This window comes from Narcine bancroftii, chromosome 4, assembly GCF_036971445.1.
Source record: "Narcine bancroftii isolate sNarBan1 chromosome 4, sNarBan1.hap1, whole genome shotgun sequence".
NCBI classification, from domain to species: Eukaryota; Metazoa; Chordata; class Chondrichthyes; order Torpediniformes; family Narcinidae; genus Narcine; species Narcine bancroftii.
In genome coordinates, this window is record NC_091472.1 from 15,462,316 (window position 1) to 15,489,409 (window position 27,094).

General features: G+C 43.3%; 1 protein-coding gene across 13 annotated transcripts in view; it reads left to right on the forward strand.

Annotated features, from left to right (window-relative positions):
* Window positions 1-2,620: 2,620 nt before the first annotated feature.
* The window catches only part of fam120b (family with sequence similarity 120 member B), a 160,139-nt gene continuing 135,665 nt past the window's right edge, over window positions 2,621-27,094 (forward strand). For all 13 annotated transcript variants that reach the window (XR_011355551.1, XR_011355550.1, XR_011355552.1 and 10 more), the window contains exons 1-3: window positions 2,621-2,978; window positions 12,883-13,916; window positions 24,926-25,097. Coding sequence is in view for 9 of the 13 variants with exons in the window: in XM_069930812.1 (XP_069786913.1) it covers window positions 12,903-13,916; window positions 24,926-25,097 (1,186 nt within the window). In the remaining 4 variants the exon portion in view is untranslated. The remainder of the gene's footprint in view (window positions 2,979-12,882; window positions 13,917-24,925; window positions 25,098-27,094) is intronic.

Sequence of the window (27,094 nt, forward strand, 5' to 3'; positions counted from 1 at the left end):
CATCAGATGCAAGGATCGACAACGAGATAGACAACAGACTCGCCAAGGCAAATAGCGCCTTTGGAAGACTACACAAAAGAGTCTGGAAAAACAACCAACTGAAATACCTCACAAAGATAAGCATATACAGAGCCGTTGTCATACCCACACTCCTGTTCGGCTCCGAATCATGGGTCCTCTACCGGCATCACCTACGGCTCCTAGAACGCTTCTACCAGCGTTGTCTCCGCTCCATCCTCAACATCCATTGGAGCGCTTTCATCCCTAACGTCGAAGTACTCGAGATGGCAGAGGTCGACAGCATCGAGTCCACGCTGCTGAAGATCTAGCTGCGCTGGGTGGGTCACGTCTCCAGAATGGAGGACCATCGCCTTCCCAAGATCGTGTTATATGGCGAGCTCTCCACTGGCCACCGTGACAGAGGTGCACCAAAGAAAAGGTACAAGGACTGCCTAAAGAAATCTCTTGGTGCCTGCCACATTGACCACCGCCAGTGGGCTGATACCGCCTCAAATCGTGCATCTTGGCGCCTCACAATTTGGCGGGCAGCAACCTCCTTTGAAGAAGACCGCAGAGCCCACCTCTGACAAAAGGCAAAGGAGGAAAAACCCAACACCCAACCCCAACCAACCAATTTTCCCCTGCAGCCGCTGCAACCGTGTCTGCCTGTCCCGCATCGGACTGGTCAGCCACAAACGAGCCTGCAGCTGACGTGAACTTTTACCCCCTCCATAAATCTTCGTCCGCGAAGCCAAGCCAAAGAATGTCTAGTAAAATTTTCTAATCCATCTTTTCCAATATTTTTGCTTTTTCTGTTCATTCATTTTGCTCATTCATTTAATTCTTTTTTTCCACTTTAACCACTCTTTCTGTAGTTTCATCTATTTTTTCTTCCATCAAGCAGAAGTCATGGAAATGTAAGAAAAAAATATTTGTTTTTTTTTGTATTTTATGTGAAAAAATGTTTCATTAATGAAATATCAAAATTTACCTGTTTGTTCTCCTTACATTTGAATTTAAAAAATACTGCCCAATAATCAGGAAAATCTGAAGGTCTGGACTGACCCAATCCCTAAACAGTCTGGATTTTAGGACTATAACTGTAGATTTTCTTCAGTGTCTTAAAAAATGGTGAAACATGTATAGGGCATTATTTTTAGGCAAGTTCAATAAGCAGAAAAAGAGCGAGGAATTGGAGGAGTGATTCAAACATTAATCATAACATATAAAAAGAGTGTGTACTGCTTGAAGACCACCGATCTGTGACTATTGGTATTGTGAACTCACATTTATCACTTGTATTGATTGAAAATTTTCAAAATACAGGTAGCAACTATTAGTCAGGTCAGAGGAATTTGAGGATTATCAAATCATGGGAGTTGGAGATAATTTACACATCAACTATGAACCAATTGAATAATAGAAGAAGGTCAAATAACTGTATGGCCTCCACCTAAATAGTAAAATACTAAGGAATTTTGATGAGTAGCATGAATTGAGATTCAAGTTCACAGTTCTCTGAAAGTAGCAATATTGGTGCCTAGGATACTGAAGAAGGCATTTGGCAAGCTTGCCTGCATAGGCCAGAATATAGAATATGAAAGTTGGAGATTCTGTTGCAACTTTACAAAACACTGGTTGGACGGCACTTGGAATGTTGGGTGCAGTTCTGGTCACCACATTGTAGGAAGGAAGTAATGTCATTGGAGAGAGTGCAGAGGATATTCATCAGGAGGTTGCCTTGATTTGAAGATTTTCATTTTGGGAGATGCTGAATTGTCTGGGAGTTTTCCTTGGAGCAAAGGAAGCAGAGAGGTGACTGGATGGAGATGTATAAAATTATAAAGGGTGTTCAGTCAGAATCTTTTTTCCCATGGTAAGGGTGTCAAAAACAAATGGCATAGATGTAAAGCAAGTGGAAAAATTTTTAAAGGAAGTTTAACATAAGGCGTGGTTAATATTTGGAATTTGCTTCCTGGAAGTGGTGGAATCACTTTAAGAGATTTTACTGTCATGCAAGATATAGAAGGATACCTATTGTTGACAAATGGGATAAATTAAAAAATTGTAAGAATGAAGTTTCCTGCCCGATATTAGAATTGGTTAATTTGACCAAATCAATATTTAAAAAAAAAGACAAATTTCAAGAGTTTATGACATTAATGGAAACAAATCCATTAAAAGAAGAGAAAATATAATGAATAGTAAATATTCACAGTTGGTTGACTGGTAGTACAAATGTGGGTTTTGTCAGTGGATGATGGTGTAGTCGTGTTATGGTGGGGGTTATGGGAGGTTCAAGACACGGATAGCGTTGGAAAGAAAGAATTCTTGAACCTCGAGGTGCCGAACCTCAGGAGATTGTGACAAAGGTCCTTTATGATGTTGATTGGCTTCTTGACTCAGTGCTGCATATTAGATATTTTCAATGGACAGGACGTTGGTACCCGTGGTAGATTTGCCATGTTCTGCAATCTTCTGGGTTCTTGGACATTTGAATTTCCAAATCAGACCATGATGTAACCAGTTATTTCCCACAATATACTTGTTGAAGTTTGATGACCGCTAGATCTTCTCAAACTCCTCAAAAAATAGACATTGGTATGTTTTTTTCACAGTGCTGACGAGAAACTTGAATAGTGAATCCTGCATCTCTGCAAGACAATTCTGAACCGCTGCAGTGTAAATAAGGTTATCTCCAAGTCATCTCCTCAGCAGTGAGTTCCTGGCTACTCTTAGATGGCGACATTGGGCAGGCTGCATCATTTGCATACTTCACATCAGACTCTTGAAACAAATCCAAGTTGTGTTATGGGAAGAGGTAAACCAGGGAGATGGAGGAAATAATTCTCAAAACTTCCTTGAAAAAAGCAACTCTGGGGAACCTTTGACATGTGACCTCTCAAAATAGAACAGCTACATTCAGGATGTGATTGAGAACCTCAAGGTCACGGAGTGCAAATTCACAGAACCTCAATGTAAGTAGTGAAAGGAGCACATCTCCTCATAACCTGCCCAACTGACACCCCACAGTCATCTCCTACCCCAGCTGTGGAAGTGCATACCTTCCCACTTTGGCCTCATAAGTTACCTCAAACCCATGAAACTGGCATGAAACATAATAAGAAATCTGCAGATAGAAGAGTCCAGTGTTGTACCAAGAAATAATTCAGGCCAGAAACAGAGACTGCCTTTTTGGTTTCCATGAATTTCTCCAGCACTTTTGTGAAATTGGTGTGGAAGCAAGTCATCTTCATTCGCAAGGGATTTCCTAAGAAGAAGAGACAAGGTCGCCACTTAAATGTTGATATATGAAACCCACACAGAAATGATAGTAGCAATTTCTTTGCTATTTGAGGTGTTTTTTTTTCCGTATTGAAGTATGTTTACAATATCAGTCAATAGAAAATAATGAGAAAATTGCCTCTCAGCACCAACAACCCAGATTCAGTTCTGACCTCGGGTGTTATCTGTATGTTGTAGGTACTTTCTCCCTGTGGGTTTCTTCTGAGTGCTGCAGTTTCCTCTCACAATCCAGAAAACATGAGGGCCAGTAGTTTAATTGGCCATTGTAAATTGCAGTACAGTTGGCATAGCGGTTAGCACAATGCCTTTACAACGCCAGTGATTGGGACCAGGGTTTGAATCCCACGCTGTCTATAAGGTATTTGTACATTCTCCCCGTGTCTGCGTGTGTGTTCCCAGGGGGCTCTGGTTCCTCCCACTGTTCGAAATCTACTGGGGGTGTAAGTTAATTGGGTGTAAATTGGGTGGCTTGGACTTGTGGGCTGAAATGGCTCGTTACCAGTCTGTATATCTGAATTTTAAAATATAAGTTAGTAATGGATAAGCAAGTGGGTAGAATTGGTGAAAATGGAGGGAAAATATGGAAATGTGGAAAATTAGAGGCAAATAGCATTACTCTGTGAGCCAAGATTGAGTTGATAGGCTCAAATGGCCATAACTTGTATGAAAATATAGGGAAAATCCTAAAACGATTGATATGTTGAATTGTTCATATTATCAAACGGTGTGTTGATGTCTTTGCCAGACTTGATAATTAGTTTGGGGATCAGGATGGTGACAATGCAAATGGGAATTCCTAATCAGAGCAATTTTGGTGAACAGCAGGTGATTTACAGCAAGTGCTTTCATGAAAATTTCTGCTCTCTTGAGTATTTGACTGAATGTATGAAACATAATACAATAATTGTCCTTGTACTACTGCAAGTAGATGTCTCCTCACCTCCCCCACCAGCACTAATTCATGTCACTTATATAATAGAGAGTAACCTCAGACTGTCAAGCAATCAGTAATTTTGGTCTGCGGCACATATATTGAAAATTCCCTTGTTGGTATCTTGCTGGGTAATACATGAGATGCAGCTTAGAGTGGTGTTGGCAACACAATTGATGTAGGACACCTTGCATTAGAAGCATTGTCTCAATATAACTGCAGTTGAGTTGAAGGTTTATCACACTTAGAACAAATAATGCAGATTGAATATTAAAGTTCAAGTTTATCATCCAATTGCATCAGTACAACTTGACTAAACAGTGTTCTCTGGTCCACAGAACATACAGACAAATTATACATATACACAGAACAGATATACAGATATTAAATATGATTAATAAATAGTTGTTTTGGCACTTCAGCAGTCGTTCAGCATCGTTCTCACTTCCCGTGGGAAGAAGCTGTTCCTCAGCTTGGTGGTTCTGGCTATAATGCTTCCGCATCTTTTCCCTAATTGGAATAGCTGGAAGACGGCGGTGGTCCTTACAGATTTTGCGAGCTCCCTTTAAACAACAATCCCAGTAAAATCACAGAGACACTGGATCAATTTCAATTTGCCTACAAATGGAACCTTTCCATTTTTTTAACATTTAGGAATTTTAGTGTTTTCATACGTAGTCCTATAAGGTTTATGTTAGTGAAGTATGGCCATTTCAAGTTGCTATTACTTCAAAAGATAAGCCTTGTAATTATTTGATAAGCTTTGTACTTCATTATGTTCATTTGAACTTGTGTCTTTGCAGTTTCTACAGAAAGATTATCCAAATAAAATTAATGCAAAAGCACATGTTGGATTAGCAGTTAGAACATAAGAAACAAAAGTGGAAATAGACATCTGGCCCTTTGTTCCTTCCTCCACCATTTGATGAGAACATGGTTGGTCTTTCACCTCAGTGCGATTTCTTGTGCAAGACCTATATTTCTTTAAAATCCAAAAAATACTATGTCTCTTTAGCAACTCAATCTCCTTAATCCACTGGCATTAAGAATTCCAAAGATTTATTACCCTTCAGTGAACCCCTTCTCATTTCAATCCTGGATGACTGACCTTATTTTGAGACTGAACCATGTTTCCAGCCTTGATCCCCCAGCATCAACCCTTGAACCTATAAGAACTTTGTTTGTTTGAATGCGATGAGCTCTCATTTTTCTAAACCATCCATTTTCAATCTTTTTGGGGGTATGAACCCCTGAGGACAATGCTCAAGATTTATGGGCCCCATTCCATGTGAAGCAGCCGTTTAGTTAGTTTCTTCTGTACTTCTATCCTGCCAATTACATAAAAAAATATTTTATGATTTCAGTCTGTGGTCCCCTTAAATATGGTGTGGCCACCCCTTAAATATGCTCTATGGCTTTAGTTGAGAATGTCTGTTCTAAACTAATGAATGTAAGCCATCTGCTTAATCCCTCCTGCATCTCAAGGATCACTCTGGTGAACCTTTTGCATGGTTGAGACTTGCATAATATTCTATATGGTGTCTAATTTAAAATTGCTGTAAGAGGTCTCGACGTTTGGACAGAAATTCATCTTGAAGAAAGGTCAACATTCTGCTTTCCTTAATTGCTCACTGTATCTATATAGCATTAAGATTTCAGATTTATTGTCAGAGTACACAGATGACATCATGTACAGCCCTGAGATTCTTTTTCTTTTTTCCCCGAGTTCATCAAGATTTTGTTAAAGACCACAGACTCTGTCAGTTTAAAAACAGATTTTCTACTTCTCCTTTAAAGTGAATGACCTCAAATTTTTCCATATTTTGTGTCTTTATTCGTTCATTGAGTCTTGAAGCCTCTCTCTATTCTTCTAATAACCCATTCTTCAGAGCCCAATATAGTATCACCAACAAATGTAGATTTATTACACTTGATTCCCCTCAACAAATTCATTGGTACAGACTTTAGGGACAGGTTCCCTATGGTAATCCCTGCAGCATCCCACTGGTCAAAGGCTCTTGACCATAAAAAGTCCATTTATTCCTGTTGTCTATTTTCTGATGTTTAATCACACTCGCTATTTGCCAGTGGCATACTCCAGAATGGAGTTCAGTCCTGACCACTGGTACTATCTGTGTAGAGTTTGTACGTTGTCCCTCTGGCTGTGTGGGTTTACACCCACATCCCAAAGATGTACGAGTTTGTTAGGTTGATTAGTTATGCTAAATTGCCAGTAGTGTATAGGAGAGTGGTAGAAAAAATAGAAGGTAAATGAGAATTTGGGGAGAATAGGTTGCAGAGAGAATGGAGGGGGTAAGATGGTGACTAGCAAAGACTGGCCTCTTTCCATGTGATAAAGAAATAAAATAATATTAGTCATTCATGCTATTTTGTTACCCCAATCCCATATCCTCTCAGATTTCTCTGAAAGTCATAATGCAACATGTACACTGGCACTCTCTCTCAAATTCATGTTGACTCTGGCTATTCCAAGGGCTACTTGCCTATCCTTAATGGATTCTAACTTTTTCTCTACTAATCAGAACTTAACCAGGGTTTGCTGGTCTGTCGTTCCCCGTTTTTGTCCTTTCAATTTGTGGAACTGTTCGAGAATCTATGGAACTTTGGAAAGTGGCAGTCAGAGTATCCATTATCTTCTGTACCACATTTGAATCTTTGGGATGCTTGTCACCAGGCCCTGCGGATTAATCATCTTTCATTCCTAATGGCCTCTGTAATACAGGGTAGTTTCTTCTTACCAAGTGACTTAATGAAGGGCCATGAAGGAAAGTGTTAACTCTCCATAGATACCAACTATTCTGCTCAATCCTTTCAGTTGTACATTATTTTGCTGTCTTTTTACATGTTCTTTCAGCCCCTCAGTTACTCTGGTCCTCTTGTTCTCTATGTTCTTCCTTCTCAATTTTAATATACAAGTAATCCACGTTAACATTTGATTTTTTTTTAAACCTATCTATTGAAGCCACAGTTAGTGCAGCATTATTACAGAACCAGTGACCCGGGTTCGAATCGAGCCCTTTCACAGTTAGTGCAGCACAATTACAGAACCAGTGACCCGGGTTCGAATCGAGCACTATCACAGTTAGTGCAGCATTATTACAGAACCAGTGACCCGGGTTCAAATCGAGCACTATCGCAGTTAGTGCAGCACTATTACAGAACCAGTGACCCGGGTTCAAATCGAGCACTATTACAGTTAGTGCAGCACTATTACAGAACCAGTGACCCGGGTTCGAATCGAGCACTATCACAGTTAGTGCAGCACTATTACAGAACCAGTGACTTGGGTTCGAATCGAGCACTATCACAGTTAGTGCAGCACTATTACAGAACCAGTGACTCGGGTTCGAATCGAGCACTATCACAGTTAGTGCAGCACTATTACAGAACCAGTGACTCGGGTTCGAATCGAGCACTATCGCAGTTAGTGCAGCACTATTACAGAACCAGTGACCCGGGTTCGAATCGAGCACTATCACAGGTAGTTCAGCACTATTACAGAACCAATGACCCGTGTTCGAATCGAGCACTATTACAGTTAGTGCAGCACTATTACAGAACCAGTGACCCGGGTTCGAATCGAGCACTATCACAGTTAGTTCAGCACTATTACAGAACCAATGACCCGGGTTCGAATCGAGCACTATTACTGTTAGTGCAGCACTATTACAGAACCAGTGACCCGGGTTTGAATCGAGCACTATCGCAGTTAGTGCAGCACTATTACAGAACCAGTGACCCGGGTTCGAATCGAGCACTATCACAGTTAGTGCAGCACTATTACGGAACCAGTGACTCGGGTTCAAATCGAGCACTATCGCAGATGGTGCAGCACTATTACAGAACCAGTGACTCGGGTTCGAATCGAGCAATAACACAGTTAGTGCAGCACTATTACAGAACCAGTTACTCGGGTTCGAATCGAGCACTATCACAGTTAGTGCAGCACTATTACAGAACCAGTGACTCGGGTTCGAATCGAGCACTATCGCAGTTAGTGCAGCACTATTACAGAACCAGTGACCCGGGTTCGAATCGAGCACTATCACAGGTAGTTCAGCACTATTACAGAACCAATGACCCGTGTTCGAATCGAGCACTATTACAGTTAGTGCAGCACTATTACAGAACCAGTGACCCGGGTTCGAATCGAGCACTATCACAGTTAGTTCAGCACTATTACAGAACCAATGACCCGGGTTCGAATCGAGCACTATTACAGTTAGTGCAGCACTATTACAGAACCAGTGACCCGGGTTTGAATCGAGCACTATCGCAGTTAGTGCATCACTATTACAGAACCAGTGACCCGGGTTCGAATCGAGCACTATCACAGTTAGTGCAGCACTATTACGGAACCAGTGACTCGGGTTCAAATTGAGCACTATCGCAGATGTTGCAGCACTATTACAGAACCAGTGATTCGGGTTCGAATCGAGCAATATCACAGTTAGTGCAGCACTATTACAGAACCAGTGACTCGGGTTCGAATCGAGCACTATCACAGTTAGTGCAGCACTATTACAGAACCAGTGACTCGGGTTCGAATCGAGCAATATCACAGTTAGTGCAGCACTATTACAGAACCAGTGACTCGGGTTCGAATCGAGCACTATCACAGTTAGTGCAGCACTATTACAGAACTAGTGACACGGGTACGAATCGAGCACTATCACAGTTAGTGCAGCACTATTACAGAACCACTGACCTGGGTTCGAATCGAGCACTATCACAGTTAGTGCAGCACTATTACAGAACCAGTGACTCGGGTTCGAATCGAGCACTATCACAGTTAGTGCAGCACTATTACAGAACCAGTGACTCGGGTTCGAATCGAGCAATATCACAGTTAGTGCAGCACTATTACAGAACCAGTGACTCGGGTTCGAATCGAGCACTATCACAGTTAGTGCAGCACTATTACAGAACCACTGACACGGGTTCGAATCGAGCACTATCACAGTTAGTGCAGCACTATTACAGAACCAGTGACTCGGGTTCGAATCGAGCACTATCACAGTTAGTTCAGCACTATTACGGAACCAGTGACCCGGGTTCGAGTCGAACACTATCACAGTTAGTGTAGCACTATTACAGAACCAGTGACCCGGGTTCGAATCGAGCACTATCACAGTTAGTGCAGCACTATTACAGAACCAGTGACCCGTGTTCGAATCGAGCACTATCACAGTTAGTGCAGCACTATTACAGAACCAGTGACCCGGGTTCGAATCGAGCACTATCACAGTTAGTGCAGCACTATGACAGAACCAGTGACCCAGGTTCGAATCGAGCACTATCACAGTTAGTGCAGCACTATTACAGAACCAATGACCCGGGTTCGAATCGAGCACTATCGCAGTTAGTGCAGCATTATTACAGAACCAGTGACCCGGGTGCGAATCGAGCACTATCGCAGTTAGTGCAGCACTATTACAGAACCAGTGACTCGGGTTCGAATCGAGCACTATCACAGTTAGTGCAGCACTATTACAGAACCAGTGACCCCGGTTCGAATCGAGCACTATCACAGTTAGTGCAGCACTATTACAGAACCAGTGACCCGTGTTCGAATCGAGCACTATCGCAGTTAGTGCAGCACTATTACAGAACCAGTGACCCGGGTTCGAATCGAGCACTATCACAGTTAGTGTAGCACTATTACAGAACCAGTGACCCGGGTTCGAATCGAGCACTATCACAGTTAGTTCAGCACTATTACAGAACCAGTGACCCGTGTTCGAATCGAACACTATCACAGTTAGTGTAGCACTATTACAGAACCAGTGACCCGGGTTCGAATCGAGCACTATCACAGTTAGTGCAGCACTATTACAGAACCAGTGACCCGCGTTCGAATAGGGCACTATTACAGTTAGTGCAGCACTATTACGGAACCAGTGACCCGGGTTCGAATCGAGCACTATCACAGTTAGTGAAGCACCATTACAGAACCAGTGACCCGGTTTCGAATCGAGCACTATCACAGTTATTGCAGCACTATTACAGAACCAGTGACTCGGTTTCGAATCGAGCACTATCACAGTTAGTGCAGTACTATTACAGAACCAATGACCCGGGTTCGAATCGAGCACTATCGCAGTTAGTGCAGCACTATTACGGAACCAATGACCCGGGTTCGAATCGAGCACTATCGCAGTTAGTGCAGCACTATTACAGAACCAGTGACCCGGGTTCGAATCGATCACTATCGCAGTTAGTGCAGCACTATTACAGAACCAGTGACTCGGGTTCGAATCGATCACTATCACAGTTAGTGCAGCACTATTACAGAACCAATGACCCGCGTTCGAATCGAGCACTATCGCAGTTAGTGCAGCATTATTACAGAACCAGTGACCCGGGTTCGAATCGAGCACTATCGCAGTTAGTGCAGCACTATTACAGAACCAGTGACTCGGGTTCGAATCGAGCACTATCACAGTTAGTGCAGCACTATTACAGAACCAGTGACTCGGGTTCGAATCGAGCACTTTCGCAGTCAGTGCAGCACTATTACGGAACCCGTGACCCGTGTTCGAATCGAGCACTATCGCAGTTAGTGCAGCACTATTACGGAACCAATGACCCGGGTTCGAATCGAGCACTATCGCAGTTAGTGCAGCACTATTACAGAACCAGTGACTCTGGTTCGAATCGAGCACTATCGCAGTTAGTGCAGCACTATTACAGAACCAGTGACCCGTGTTCGAATCGAGCACTGTCGCAGTTAGTGCAGCACTATTACAGAACCAGTGACCCGGGTTCGAATCGAGCACTATCACAGTTAGTGCAGCACTATTACGGAACCAGTGACCCGGGTTCGAATCGAGCACTATCGCAGTTAGTGCAGCACTATTACAGAACCTGTGACTCGGTTCGAATCGAGCAGTATCACAGTTAGTGCAGCAGTATTACAGAACCAGTGACCCGGGTTCGAATCGAGCACTATCGCAGTTAGTGCAGCACTATTACAGAACCAGTGACTCGGGTTCGAATTGAGCACTGTCGCAGTTAGTGCAGCACTATTACAGAACCAGTGACCCGTGTTCGAATCGAGCACTATCGCAGTTAGTGCAGCACTATTACAGAACCAGTGACTCGGGTTCGAATCGAGCAGTATCACAGTTAGTGCAGCACTATTACAGAACCAGTGACTCGGGTTCGAATCGAGCACTATCGCAGTTAGTGCAGCATTATTACGGAACCAGTGACCCGGGTTCGAATCGAGCAGTATCACAGTTAGTGCAGCACTATTACAGAACCAGTGACCCGGGTTCGAATCGAGCCCTATCACAGTTTTGTTTCAAAACGTATAGGGGTAGTAAGGTAATTATGGTATTTTGGCGGCACGAGCTCATGGGCCGGAAAGGTCTGTTACTGGTCTGTATGTCTAATATTTTTTTACAAAAGCTAGTTGTTTGTTTCTCCCAATATTCTCATATAATTTTTCTTCTCTTTGCCAAATTCTGATTCTTTTTTCCAATCACCAGACTTTATCTACCTGATGTCCCTCATAATCTTATAAACTTCTAGAAGGTCATCCATATGATAGTGAGAGCAAGCCAATCCATTCAATTTCTCTTGGTGAAACTCTTCTGTACTCTATCTAATGCAATCTCATTCTTCCTGTAATGTGGTGATCGAACTGTACACGATAATCCATGTGCAGTCTAACCAATGTTTAGTGCAGTTGCATGTGATAGAAATTAGGTCTGACGCCCGTTATTGGTCCACATTTATACGATACTAACCATCCAAGATTCTTATATTTGTGAAACAGCATTTAAATTTACTCATACACTATGGTAGCAGGCCATTTTGGCCCAAAAATCCGCACCGTCCAATTTACACCCAATTAACCAAACCCTTGGTGTGTTTTAAATGGTGGAAGGAAACTGGAGCCCCATGGAAATCACATGCAGACAAGGGAATAGCATAAGTCATTGCAGACAGCACAAGATTTGAACCGAAGTCCCAATCGCTGTAAAGGCGTTTTACTACCCGCAATGCCAACCATAGTGTATGACAGTGTATGACATCTGCATATGTATTGTTTGTCTGCATGAGTGTAATGCTTGGTTCTGTGTCTGCATCCTTTTCACCTGGAACTGGAGAACACTGTTTCAGCAGGTTGTACTTGTGCATTCAGATGACAATAAACGACTTGATTTGAATTTAGCTAGGCATGCTAAACAATTTGGTAAAGAAAACACAGATCAATCCCTTGCCCATTCGGTTCAGCTGTCCCATTTGAACCATTTTCTGGGCTAGTTCATTTTTTGAATGAATTTTTTGAGAATTTGCCTTCAGCTCAATTCAGTGACTGAATTCATCTATGAGACAAGGTTATTGGTTCTAAGCCCACTTCAGGAATAGGACTCTCATTGTATAATAGCATGCCTCTACAGTATGAGCTTGGTGTCTCATTGGTAGATTGTTGTATTTTGGATGATCCCCCCCACCCCCCAATTTTCTAACCTGTTTAAGTACGCTCAGAAAATGCATACTTTGGTTATCATGTTTGCCTACAGAACAGACTAATCTTTTCTTCCTGACGCGTGAGGGGTCAATGTAACTCTGCATTCTTTTGGTGTTTTAACGTTTTTCCTTTTTTCCTCCAGAGCTTTTCATTGATTCACTGATGGGTGTAAAAGGTCTCCAGCAGTTTGTGGACTCCACCTGCCCAGCTGTGGGGATATGGGTGAATTTAAAGAAGATGGCAGAGCAGTACAAATGCTCCCGTGCTGGACGTTCTCCTGTTGTGGTGGTAGATGCGATGTCATGTCTGAGATATTGGTACACCCCAGAGGCTTGGGTGCACGGTGGTCAATGGCGTGAGTATTTAGAAAGTTTGAAATCCTTTGTGAATGCATTCTCAGTAGCTGGCATAGGGCTAGTGTTCTTCTTTGATGGGGTAATAGAACAGAAGAAAAGAGATGAATGGATTCAACGACGAAGGAGGAACAACAAAGAGATTCTGAAAATCTTTCAGTACATGAAGGCAAATGCCTGTCAACCAGGAAAAAATATGTTCTTCATTCCATCTGGATTGGCCACCTTCACTCGCTTTGCCCTAAAATCACTGGGTTTAAACACAATTTGTTCTTTGCAGGAGGCTGATTACGAAATAGCTAGTTATGCGAGGGCAAATGAGGCTATGGCAATTCTAGGCCAGGACACAGATTACCTTATTTATGACACTGTGCCTTACATCTTGATAAGCAAGCTGTCTCTCAGAAGTCTAGCTACTGTCATGTACTCGCGTGAAAATCTCTGCCGCTCCCTCAGCCTGCAGATGGTGGACTTACCGCTTTTGGCTTGTCTTCTTGGGAACGACACAGTGCCAGAATACATCGTGGGAAGACTAAAGACGCAGTGCCTGTCTGCATACTCACTAAGCGGCCCAGATACAATGCAGAAAACTGAAATGATTGCAGCAGTTGCGCGTTACATCTCCAGTGTGGACCATTCACCTAGTGGATTGAGAGAGGTGGATAGAAACCTGCAACACCACTCAGATGAAAGCTTGCTAGAAAAGGGGGTGGAATCTTACATACTGCCTGGACAGAGCTCACCATGGCTTCCCCGCAACAAAATATCTCCAGTAACACACCAATGTGAGATGCCCATATACCCAAATCATAGGATTTTGCAGGTGAGTTAATTGACTCAGTCTCCATATTTTGGTCTATAAGGCAACATATTTCACTGAAAGCATTCATGGAATGTTCTGACAGTATCAAAGGTGATAGGGCGCCAATTGCATGTTTTTTTTGTGATATTGTAGAGGAACTGCAAAATGTCTGTGCTGAAGAATTTATTTACTTGTATCTTGGTTTAAATAACTTCATTGGAAGTTGAGCTGCAAATCAGGGAGACACCTGAATAAAAAGGTGAATAAAAATGATTCCCTCATTCCTCTCCCTCTTCCTCCATCTTTCCACCCCCTTACCTTCCATCTATCAGAGCATTTAGTTTGAGCCCTCTGCCCTTTCCCCATCACTTAACCTCCTTTCTCTCCAGTCCTCTCACCTGTTAGCCTGTGTTCCTTCCCCTCCCCCCCAACCTTTTTACCTAGACATCTGTCAAATTTATGGTACTCCTGAAGAAGGGCCAGTGGTTCTCAACCATTTTGTTCCCACCCACATACCACTTTTAAGTATTCCCTATGCCATAGGTACTCTGTGATTAGTAAGGGATTGCTTAAGGTGGTAACTGGGTGGAAAAAAAAGTTTGAGAACCACTGGCTTAGGTCGAAGCATCCACAGCCTTTTACTTTCTATGGATGCTAAATGACCTGCTGAGTTTCTCCAGCAGGTTGGTGTACTGCATTAGACCCCAGCATATACAGATTTTCTTGTTTATGTTTGCCACAAACTGGACTGGAGGCATTGTTGGATCTGATACCAGGGATGAAGTGGGCCAAGAAGATTGTGGATTGTGGATCAAAAGGAGAAAAGTGAGGGGACAAAATCCAGGGCTCCATGGATGACAATTATAAAGAGAAAGAGGATTATGATAAAAGTCAGGTAAATAACTCCAGTGAGCACCAAGCTAAATGTAGGACAGAAGTAAAAGAGCAAAAAAAGCAAGAAATATGAAAAGAGAATGTAATGCAAAAGGAAACTCATGTCTTCTATCCACTGAAGTTTAGAAGGATGTGAGATGAATGGGAAGGTCGTGAGAGGTTTTAGTAGAGAATGAATGAATCACAAACTGATTTTCACTGTTTAAAAATCCCTGATTTGCAGCTCAACTTCCAATGAAGTTATTTAAACCAAGATACAAGTAAATAAATTCCTCAGCACAGACATTTTGCAGTTCCTCTACAATATCACAAAAAAAACATGTTTCAATATAAACAGCTGGACGGGAATGCTAAATTGAGATTTCAATCAGTCCAGTCATAATCTTATAAAATGGCGGAATCAATAGATATGCAGAAGGTGATCACAGCGACAGAATACATAGCAGGATTGTTTTTTTGTCAACCTGCTGCCTTTAAGCTTTTTTTGTCAATAATTTTATTGTGAATTTGGATTTTAAAAAGAGTTAGGCCTGAAATGGATGCATTCAGGGTTGCTAGGGAAGGAAGTGTGAAGGTTGTAGAAGGGCTTGCAATAATCATCCAATCTTCCCTCATAACTCGGGAATGGCATATGTAACATGTACTTCAGTAGGGATGGGCCAGATAACTAACAGTAGGGAAATTTCTAGAAGTAATAATCATTGGGAATAGTAATAGGAACACTGAGAGGTTTGAAATGCTGAACAAGAATTGGCATGGATATAAGCCATTCAGATTTGACAAAACCAATTGTATTTTTTGATGGGGTGAAGGAAAAGGTTGATAAATACAATGTAGTAGATGTTGTCTTCATAACTTTAAGGAGGCTTTTGATAAAGGCTGATAAGCAAAGTTGAGACTTTGATTTAGAGTCACCAGCAAATATAAATAGAAGATTGACTTAGATGCAAAAGTTGGAGATAATTAGTTAACTTGGTTTTGAGTATGATTGAGAGTGATGTTCCTTGGTTGATCTCAACTAGGGTTGTCCAGGATAATGTTTCCAAATTTTCAGAAATGTGGAAAATAATGAATAAGATAGAAATAGATTGTAAGAAGGCACAGTTAGTTGGCTGAATGTATAGATGAAATATAATATATGATTCAAGATATTTTTATTGAAAAGAATGAGAGACAACATGGAATGGTACAATTTCAAAGTGTATGCAGCAACATGAGTATCTGGGAAAATGTGTGCATAAGTTCTTGAAAGTCGAAGGGCATATTGAGAGAGTGGTTGGTAAAGTATAAACAGAGGTATGAAATACTGAACCTTGTGATGAACCATGCCACTCCATTATCAAACCAGCATCTGTAGTTGTGGGCCTTCGCAGGATCTGGAGTTCCCAGTGGCTGGGAGCACAAAGAACTTTGGGAGGTGCGTGACTTCAGAGGTCGGGTGATTGGGAGAGCGCACCAACTGTAATTATTTAATTTAAACTCCTGCAAAGATTCCATTAAACAGTTCTGTTGGTTCAGCTCACAGACAACTTCTGTTGTGCTTTATTCACTGCACCACTTGCTATATTGGTGACCCTGACGGTCCAAACGACATTTTGGACCATACTATGGATGCGCAGAACACCATTGCGCTCAAACTTCCAGTATTTTGGACCTCGCAGCCACAGGTCTGGTTCAAGGATGATGAGGCCCAGTTCCATCTACGCCAGATTACCGCTGACGCAACTAAATACTACTTTGTTGTTGCATTGTTGGACCAAGACACCGCAGGGCATATTGTTGATTTCTTACGCTAGCCTCCAGCCAACAACAGGTATGAAACCATCAAAGTCCTGCTCATATGTATTTCGGCCTTTCCTGATGCAACAGGGCAGCACGACTTCTCCATATGAGATGGCCTGGGTGACCACACTCCTTCAAACTAATGAATGAGATGCTAGCGCTCATGGACGGACACAAGCCCTGTCTGCTTTTTGAGCAACTTTTTCTCGAGCAAATGCCAGAAGACATCCGTTTGCTTCTTGCAGATGAAGACTTTAATGACCCTTGTCGCTGAGCATCCTTTGCTGATGAGTTGCAAAAATAATTACCTCCGGCATCTTCCCATAACTTTCTTCCACTCCCCTTGAACAGAAGTCCTCTGGTATTTGCTATTGTTGCCCAGGGAAAAAGCTGCTGGCTATCTATGGGCCTCATAACCTTAGATACCTCAATTAAGTCACTTCTCATCTGCTGTCGTTCCAAAGAGGAAAGCTCTACAAGTATATTGCAACATTACATCTCCCAGACAGAACTTCCAACAGTACATTTCCCCAGTGGAAAGTTTATATAATTCTTTTTCAAGAAATGAAGGCAATCCTGCATTATTTCTTGCCTTCTGCACTTGCTCCGAAGAGGGTGGCAGTGAACTGCATCCTGGAACTGCTCCATCCAGAATAGAATCAGAATCAGGATTTTATTGTCATGAACAAGTCATGAAATTTGGTGTTTTGCAGCAGATTCATTGTGCCAAACATTCATATTATAACAATCTTACGACATTACTATAAAAATAATAGTAAAGTAAGGCATTGTCTATGGTTCATTGATCATTCAGGAATCTGATGGCAGTGGGGAAGAAACTGTCCTTGTGCCGCTGAGTGCTCGTCTTTAGGCTCCTGTACCTTTTCCCCAATGGTAGAGAGTGAAGAGGGCATGGCCAGGGTGGTGGGGGTCTTTGAGGATAGAGGCTGCTTTTTTAAGACACTGCTTCATGTAGATGTCCTTGATGGAGTGAAGTCTGGTACCTGTGATGTCGCAGGCCAAGTTAATCACACTTTGGAGTTTATTCTTGTCCTGAGAGTTAGATGCTGGTGAGCCTTCAATGTGGAGGCTCCAGGACAGGTCCTTGGAGATGTTGACATTCAGTAATTTGAAGTTCTTAACTCTCCACTACTGAGCCCTCGATGAGGACTGGGTTGTGTTCCACTGACTTCCTCCTGAAGTCCTTAATCATCTCCTTGGTTTCGCTGATGTTAAGCGCAATGTTGTTGTCATTACACTATTCAACGAGCTGATCTATCTCCCTCCTGTACGCTTCCTCATTGTCATTTGTGATTCTACCGACAATTGTGGTGTCACTGGCAAACTTGTAGATGGCATTGGAATTGTGCCCGGCCACACAGTCAGGGGTGTATGATGAGTAGGCACTGTTTGGTTCTTCTTTTCAAAGTGGGCATAGAAGGTATCTTTGGATAATAAAGCATTGCAGCGATCTATAGTTTTCACCCTTTCTTTGTAGTCTGTAATGGCCTGCACCCTGCCATAGCTGGCGTGTTTCTGTCACTGTCTCTAGCTTTCTTCAGAGATGGCCTTTTGCAGGTCGTACCTGGACCTCTTGTAAAGCTCCCAGCCTTAAATGCCCTTGTAGTCGCTCTCAGTGGGTGGTGAATTCTCTGATTCATCCAGAGCTTCTGGTTGGTTGGGGGAACACCTGGTATTTGCGCGTGGGCACACACTTATCCACAGAGGTCTTGATGAAATCAATGACACCTGTTGCATATTCATTCAAGTCTATGGATGAGTTCTTTAATATGTTCCAGTCCACTGATTCAAAGTAGTCCTGCAGACGCTCTTCCGCCTCCATCATCCATACATTGGCCGTCTTCGCCTCTGGTGCTCTGGTCTTCAGTCTCTGCTTGTACGCCGGGAGTAGTGGCTGCAATGGCTGACCACAAGAACAACCTCCTTTTCCTCTGGGATTGACACTCAGGCCATCAGTTCTTAGTCGACACTGGAGCGGAGGTTAGCTTGTTTCCTTGCACTGACCTAGACACACGTTCAGGAAAGAAGGGTCCTTCTCTCAGGGTCGCCAACAGCAGCAGCATCCAGACGCATGGGTCATGGACAGTTCCACTGAATTTTGGCTCATTGCGCATCAGCTAGTCCTAGATGTATCACAGCCACTCCAGGGAGCTGATTTTTTGCGATCTCAAAGGTTACCACCTAGTTAATTCGAAGATTTTTGAGTCCCTTGACTTGCACCCCTTGGCGGTACCTGTACCTCGCCTTGATTTGGTGATGCTCTTGGACTATGAATACGCCAGCATCCGAGTGGAATTCCCAAGCATTATTACCCTGCAGTTCTCGGTGGCCCAGCCGAAACATGGAGTACACCACCTCATGCACATCCGCTGCATGCTCGAGGTACCTCTGGATAAATTGTGATTGGCTAAAGATAAATTCCGATATGGAGGAAATGGGGAATTGTTTGCCACACCGACAGCCCCGCTGCATAGAATACCTAAGGCATCTGGAGAGTGGAGACCTTGTGGGGACTTTCGGCATCTGAACAACATCACTGAGGCAGATTGCTACCTGGTTCCCCATGTACAGGATTTCTCTGGGATTCTTCATGGTGCTAAGATTTTCTCCAATATTGACCTGGTGCGCAAGGTACCGTCAGATCCCAGTCCACTCGGACGACATTCCTAAGACTGCCAATTTGGGCTTTTTGAATTCCTCCGTATGCCTTTTGGTTTAAAAAATGCGGCCCAGGCATTTCAATGCCTAATGGACACAGTTACCCAGGGCCTGGATTTCATATTCATTTATTTAGAGAACATCAATACGCGGCAGCAGCACTAGGCCCATCTCTGTCAACTATCTCAGTGGCTAGATGACTACGGGTTAGTGATCAACCTGGCCAAATGCCAGTTTGGCGTCTCATCAATCGATTTCCTCGGCCACCGCATCAGTCAGTACGGAGCAGTTCCACTACTTTCCAAGGTCGAGCCCATTTGCAAATTTCCAAGGCCCTCTACCATTAAAGGTCTGCAGGAGTTTGTAGGCATGATTAACTTTTACCATCGTTTCATGTCAGCTGCAGCCAAAGTTATGTAGCCACTTTTCAAACTCTTGACTGGATATCCAAAGGAACTGAAATGGAATGATAAGGCCGTGGCTGCATTCGAGACTGCTAAAGAAGTTCTAACTATGCTTGTGCACCCAAGGGTTGACGTGCCAATGGCTGTGATAGTGGATGTGTCAGCCACTGTGGTAGGCAGGGTCCTGGAGGAGCTCATCAACGACATCTGGAAACCCCTAGCTTTCCTTAGTCGTCATTTGAGGCCACCGGAGCAAAAGTACAGTGCTTGTGACAGGGAACTCCTTGCCTTCAACTTGGCCATACGGCATTTTCACTATGTCCTAAAGGGCAGAGGGTTCACGGTCTACACAGATTACAAGCCATTGACTTTCGCTTTTGCCAAGATGACAGATCTGTGGTCAGCACGAATACTCTCCTACATTTCAGAGTATGTGACTACGATAAAACACATTGCTGGAAGAACTATCTAGTCGCCGAAACGCTATCCTGCAGCACCATCGCTTCCCTCCATTCGCCTGCTCCCTGTTCAGACAACATGGCTTTGACAGCAGTTCAGCAGGAAGATAAATAGATGGCCGCATATTGCACTGCCATATCGAGATTGAAATTGGAGGACATGCATTTTGGTTCACAAGATTCCTCCTTACTTTGTAACATATCCACCAGCCAACCAAGGCCCATTGTACCTGCTGCGTGGCACGGTCAGGTGTTTGATGCCATACACAGTTTGGCTCACCCTTCAATTAGGACGATGACAAGACTCATGGTGGGCAAATTCATGTGGCATAGCCTGCACAAGCAAGTCAGCGCTTGGACAAGGACAAGTCTCCAGTACCAGACGTTGAAAGTTCAGCGCCACACCAAAGCCCCACTACAGGTTTTAGCACCCATGCAGCACAGATTTGATACATCCACATGGATATCATTGTCCAAGGGCACTCCTCACCTCTTTACAATAGTAGACAGGTTCACGAGATGGCCAGAAGTTGTCCCGCTCTCTGACGACTCCACCTCAGCTTGTGCGACAGCCCTCACCGCCAATTGGATAGTACGTTTTGGACTACCCATGCATCTCTGACAGAGGAGCTCAGTTTACGTCCGGGTTATGGTCCACAATCGCACAGTTGCTGGGCACACAATTGCATTGGTCGATGGCCTACCATCCTCCGTCCAATGGCTTAGTGGAATGTTTTATGAAAACTGCTTTCAAGGTACAACTTATGGGACTGGATTGGATAGATGAACTGCCTTGGGTATTTGTAGGTATCTGTACCACACTGAAGGAAGATCTAGCTACGTCCTCCGCAGAATTGGTTTACAGACCCCCCCCCCCAATGGTCACAGGGGATTTTTTTCCGGCAGCATGCGAGCAACAGGAATCTCCCACTTAAGTACTCACACGCTTAAGGGAGAAAGTGGGTACACTGGCGACTATCCTGGCTACCCGACGTGGACTCGAGGACTGCCTTTATGTGTTCCTGTGCAGGGATGCGCCCAGGATGCTTTTGCAATGGCAATAGGTCCTTTCAAGGTGGTACGGAATGATGGCTTTACGTTTGTTATAAACAATGGCGGCAGGTAATAAACGGTTTTGGTAGATTGCCTTAAGCAGGCACGTGGACCTAGATCAGCCAGTACAGGTGGCAATTCCCCCCCCCCCCCCACCCCATGCAAGGGGCATCCGCCAGCCCATTCTAGCCATGTAGGTGAGACTGTGGTGTCTCCTCCGACCTCCAGTTCCGGGGGGAGCGGGGGTTATGTGGTAAACTGCGTCACTCCATTATCAAACCGGCATCCGTAGTTACAGGCCCGCGAAGGATCAGGAGTTCCCAGTGGCCGGGGGCACTAAGAACTCTGGGAGGTGTGACTTCAGAGGTCAGGTGATATAGGTAGCATGCCAATTGTAATTATTTAAACTCCTGCGAAGATTCCATGATTAAACAGTTCTGTTGTTCACTGCACCACTGCTACAACCATTACAAAGCACTGGTTAGGCCGCAACAGGAATATTTCAACCAGTTTTGCTTGCTGCATTTGAGGAAGGATGTGAGGATATCCCACATATAAAGGACATTTATAAGAATAGTTCCAGGGATGATGAATGTAAGATATAATTGCGTCACAGAAATAGGCCCTTTCACCTACCATGGCCCCGTGGACTTTTTTTGCACATCAATTCAAATCCCATTTTCTTGCGTTAGTTTAGGCATCCAGCACAGTGGTAGGCCCTTCTGGCCCACAAGCCCGAGCCTCCCAAATAAACCAATTAACCAGCAAACCCTGTAAATTTTTGAAGCAAGTTCCCTCAGCAATGTGTCTCAGCACGTAACTGCATGGCATGATCCTTTTCTCACACCTCTGAGTGAGCATGCCAAATTAGCAGAATTGCACCCACCAGGAATAATTCTAACTCACTTGACAGAAGAGAATTCGAAGGAGTCTTTAATCATGTTCACTATTAATTACCTCTGTGCATTGGGCATAATACTTCCATAGAGCTGCCTGAGGTAGGATATTTTCAGTGGAATCAAACAGAGTGTGATGATTTAAAATGAATGATTTATACAAATGGACCACAGTAACACATTTCCCTCAGAGGGAGTTAGCCAACTTGATTTTGTCAATTGATTTGTATTTTCACTTGCTCAGGTTGGAAGTAAATTACATTGGTGGATTTGAAATCTTATTACCGTTTTTAAAAAAAATTGTGAAATCCTGCAGAATTGATAAAGTGTCCTTGTTGGTCCCTTCCATAAGCAATCTGATACAAACCAGAGGACATGGGTTAAGAGTGAAAGGGGAAAAGTTTAATGGAAACTTTTTCACACAGAGAGTGGTGGGAGTGTGGAACGAGCTGCCAGCTGAGGAGGTGAATGCAGGCTTAATTTTAACATTTAAGAAAAATTTGAACACGTACATGGATGGGAGAGGAATGGAGGGCTATGGACTGGGTGCAGGTTAATGGGAGTAGGCAAAAAAAAGATTTGGCACAGACTAGAAGGGTCGAAGGGGCCTGTTTCTGTGATGTAGTGTTCTATGGTTCTCAATGTAAAGCTTCATTGTTGCTCTCCATTTACATCTTAAGATGCCAACTTTGGTTTATTTGAGGCACTGCTAATCTGTTGAGTCATAGGTTCATGGGTTGAAATCTCACTCTAGAAGTTGAGAGCATTATCTGTGTTGAAGCTTCATTGGGATATTTTTATTTCTCCCTTGACTGAGATCCATGAAAACAGCTATCTCAATACACAAAATTGCTGGAGAAACTCAGCAGGTCCTGCAGCATCTATGGGAGGTAAAGATATATAACCAATGTTTCAGGTCTGAACTCTTCATCAAGGTATGAATGAAAAGAAGGCAGGCACCCAACTAAAAAGGTGGGGGGGAGCACAGGATAACAGTCAAGAGGGAGACAGAGAAGGGAAGATGTGTCTGGTGGGATCACGTTGTAGGGAGTGGAAATTGAGGAGGTTGATATGTTGGATGTGGAGGTTGGTGGGGTAGTAGATAAAGACAAGGGGGATCCTGTCCTTGATGTGTCTGGGGCAAAAGGGGGCCTGGGCATCTGCAGGGATTTTAAAAAAAATTTTTAAATCCGCATCTCCTATTTTTCCCTCATCTTTCTCTATGTTGGAATGTTGCTGCATTTCACAAATCCTTCTTTAGATACATGGCACTTTGGGATATAGAGCATTTTGAACATTTAACAGCTTTGTAATTAAACATTCAACTTATAAGCAACCAAGAAAAGAGCTTGTGTTCAAAACAAAAAGTACACAAAAGCCTCAGCTCATTAGCCGATATCTATGTAAAGAACTTCTCTAGCATTGTGTTAGTTTGACCAGCTGAGATTCTCCAGCATTGTGTTTTTACTCTCTTTACAAAAGCAGTCAACATTTTTAATGTTATAACTGATTTTTTTCTAAACTTAGGAAAGACATGATATCATGTAACCATTGAATGAGTAGGAGGAGTGTTGTCTTTCCATTTCATCAAAATTTCCTGTCTAGCTATCAAGGAGGTAAAAGTTAAAATTTGCTTTTGAGTTGAAGTCCATAATATGTCCTTTTCTTGAGAAAAATGAAATAGAGCAATAAACAGACATGGTTCCAATTTTATCTTAAAAATCACTGATAGAGTTGGAAAAATGTTTTCCCAAAATTTTCCTAGACTAGGCAAGCCCAAAGCGTATGTATCAATGAAGCCTCAAAGATTTTACACTTACCATATGATGGATCAATATCAGAATAAAATCGAGACAATTAAACTTTAGATTTATGTACTCTGTGCACCACTTTGAATTGCAACAAACAATGCTGTGCATAGAAGGACTCATTAATCAAATGAATTCCATGTATTTTATCTATTTTATGTAAATGTTATGGTTCATGTTATTCATTAGATGATTATGTGAATATGTTTTCTATTAAACTCAATAAAATATTTTTAAAAGAATAAAAGCAGTCAACATTTCAGATTGAAATAAAACAAGTTTCAGGTGTAGAGAAAAGGAGGGGGAGAAATGACGAATGAGTATGAAAATGTCATTTACCTGCTGCAGCCAAATAGGAACTTCTTACCAAATAAGATACACCAACTTCAGTTCATTAGTATACACTGAATTACCAAGACAGTAAAGGAAATAAGTGTTATGAGGCAAGGTTAGCAGAGCTGGGACTTTTCACTTTGGAGTGTAGAAGGGTGAGGAGACTTGATAGAGGTCTGCAAGATTATGAGAGGCATAGATAGGGTGGACAGGCAGCACCTGTTTCCCAGGGCAGGATCAGCAAACACCAGAGGACATATGTACAAAGGAGGGAGGTTTAGGGGAAAACAACAGGGTAAGTTTTCCTTACATAGAGTTGTGGGAATGTCGTGCCAGGGATGATGCTGGAAGTTGAAACACTGGGAACATTTACGAGGCTTTTAGACCGACACATGAATGAAAGAAAAATAGAGGGTTATGGTGTAGGGAGGGTTTAGTACCTTTTTTTAATGAAAGAATATATGGGTTGGCACAATATCAAGGGCCGAAGAGCCTGTACTAGTACTGTGCTGTGTTCTATGTTCTGTAATAAATGTGAAAGGATAGATAAATATTCATAGTTGCAGTTAGTGCAAGAAAAAAAAAGTGAGGTTTCAAGAATGAAAATAAATCTTTTGGTGGTCCACAGAGTAGTTTATGGTTAGGGTACTATGGTTCACAAGATGTAATTTGCAAAGGAATAGTTTACTCATTCAATCTAATTTCCTTTTTTAATTTTAAAAGTATGCAAAAGAGAAGCACACCAAAGCTGAGAGCTCCATGGTCTACAGGGTCTTGAGTAATGGAGAAGTTGAGTGCAGCAATACTCTGGAAGATGAGTTGGATGCAGACCTTCCTGGACAAGCAATTATTTACCGATCTGCTCGGCAGTCTATCTATGGCATTCTTCTGGCAGGTGAACCGAGTAGGAAATCTGTTGATCATTTGAATGAGAGGTAACGTAGTTTCAGGTACGGTCAGCATCATTGCATTTATTCCTGCAGATTTCATATGCCAGTAACAGCTACAGTGGAACTGGAACATTTACTGTACTAGGCAATAATGAGGATGCTGAATTATTACATCCAAAAGCATCAAATTGAACCCTCAGGTGAATAACCATGGGGCGTATCTTGCATCTTCTGCTGTTAGGGGAATTCAGCCATAAAATTAGGTCAGTATTATAATTCAAACAACAGGGGAGCTAAGATTAGTTTCATTTCCTTCTACAATCACAACATGTCCTTGATGCTAGAAGGATGTCCTCATTTAAACAGACCACTTAGAAGATCCACCTAAAATAAATGCCCAGAATGCTGTATACAAAGCTGAAAAACATGAAAATGTATCTGTGTGGTGGAAGAGCTGAGTGATAAGTCACTATTACGTTGGAATATGAGAACATAAGTCATAGCTAATCTGGCCATGGACTCAACACCACTTACCTGCCTGCTACCCAAACCTTTAATTCCCCTATTCTTCCAAAATATCTCTGTCTTTAATTCATTCAAAAAGACAATCTCTACTGCTTCCTCTTTGTAGGAAATTACAAGGCTCTTTCATGCCAAGCCTCCACCTGGAGGCTGGCTATAAGTATGGAGGGAAAAATATAAGCATACCTTTCATGGAACAGCCCTAAAAAGCTGCTCTTGCTTTGCTTTCATGTTGCGCAGCGTCTTCAGGAGCCAATGGAGGCAGGGTGACTGATGCCTCAGTGCCACCTGTCAAAAATACGCGGCAGAGCAATGGCTTTCTTCCTACCCATAATCCCCCATGCAGCTGGAACCGCTCTGTGTTTTCCAGAACAGTTCCAGTTGCATGGGGATTATGGGTAGCGAAGACAGCCATTGCTCTCCCGCATTTTGAGCTGCTGAAGTGTGGTCTCAAGGGCCAAAGTGGCCTAGTGAGGTGCCGGAGCAGCAGGCAGGGCTGTCACAGCCTGCACCAGCCACCCACTGATGGCTCCTGTTGACCACCCTGACCTGCTGGCTCCTGCTGGCCGCCCCTTCCCCACTGGCAGCCCCTTCCCTGATGGCCCCTGCCCCGACAGCTCCCGCCGGCTGCCCTCCCCTGACGGCCCCCACCAGCCGCTCCTGTCCTGATGGTCCTGCCCTGACAGCTCCCGCTGGCCACCCCTGCCTTGATGGCTGCGCCCTTATGGCCCCCACCCTGATGGCTCCCGCTGGCTGCCCCTGCCTTGAGGGGGTCATGGAGGGAGAGGGGTGAGTGTGTGCGAGAGAGAGGGGAGATGGATCTCTGGCTGATGGCCTCATCATGACATCATCAGCCCGCCTCTAGCCAGCTGCTTGCAGCAGCATTACATTCATGCAAGGTGGCGAAGCGCTGCGCTCTGCCGATGATCCTTCCCCAAGAGGGATTGCAGTCGGTGCCTTGGAGCCAGCCACGGTGCATTCATAGAGGTAAGTCTCCCGACGCAAGGGCAGAGAATCTCCACCTTCAGACTTGGGCTTTTTCACTGCGTGAAAGGGCCTACAGATTCACTACCCTCTGAGAAAACTAGCTTCACCAGATTTTTAAAAATCTACTCCCCAGAATCTGGAGGCTATGTTCTAGTCTCACCTGCCACTGGAAACAATCTCCTGCTTCTATCTATTCCTTTCATAATTTTATGTGTCTCTATAAGATCCCCCTTCATAAGATGAATGCTCAGACACTCCTCATAATCCAACCCTTTCATTGCTGGAATCAACATGGTGAATCTCCTCTGCACCAAAGCCAGTGCATCCTTTCTCAAGTATAAAGACCAGAACTGTACACAATGCCCCAGCTGCAGCCTCACCAGTGCCATGTTCTGTAATAGCAGGACCTCCCTGCTCTTAAATTCAATCCCTCTAGCAATGAAGTGCAGCATCGCATCTGATTACCTGCTGCACCTGCAAACTAACCTTTTGC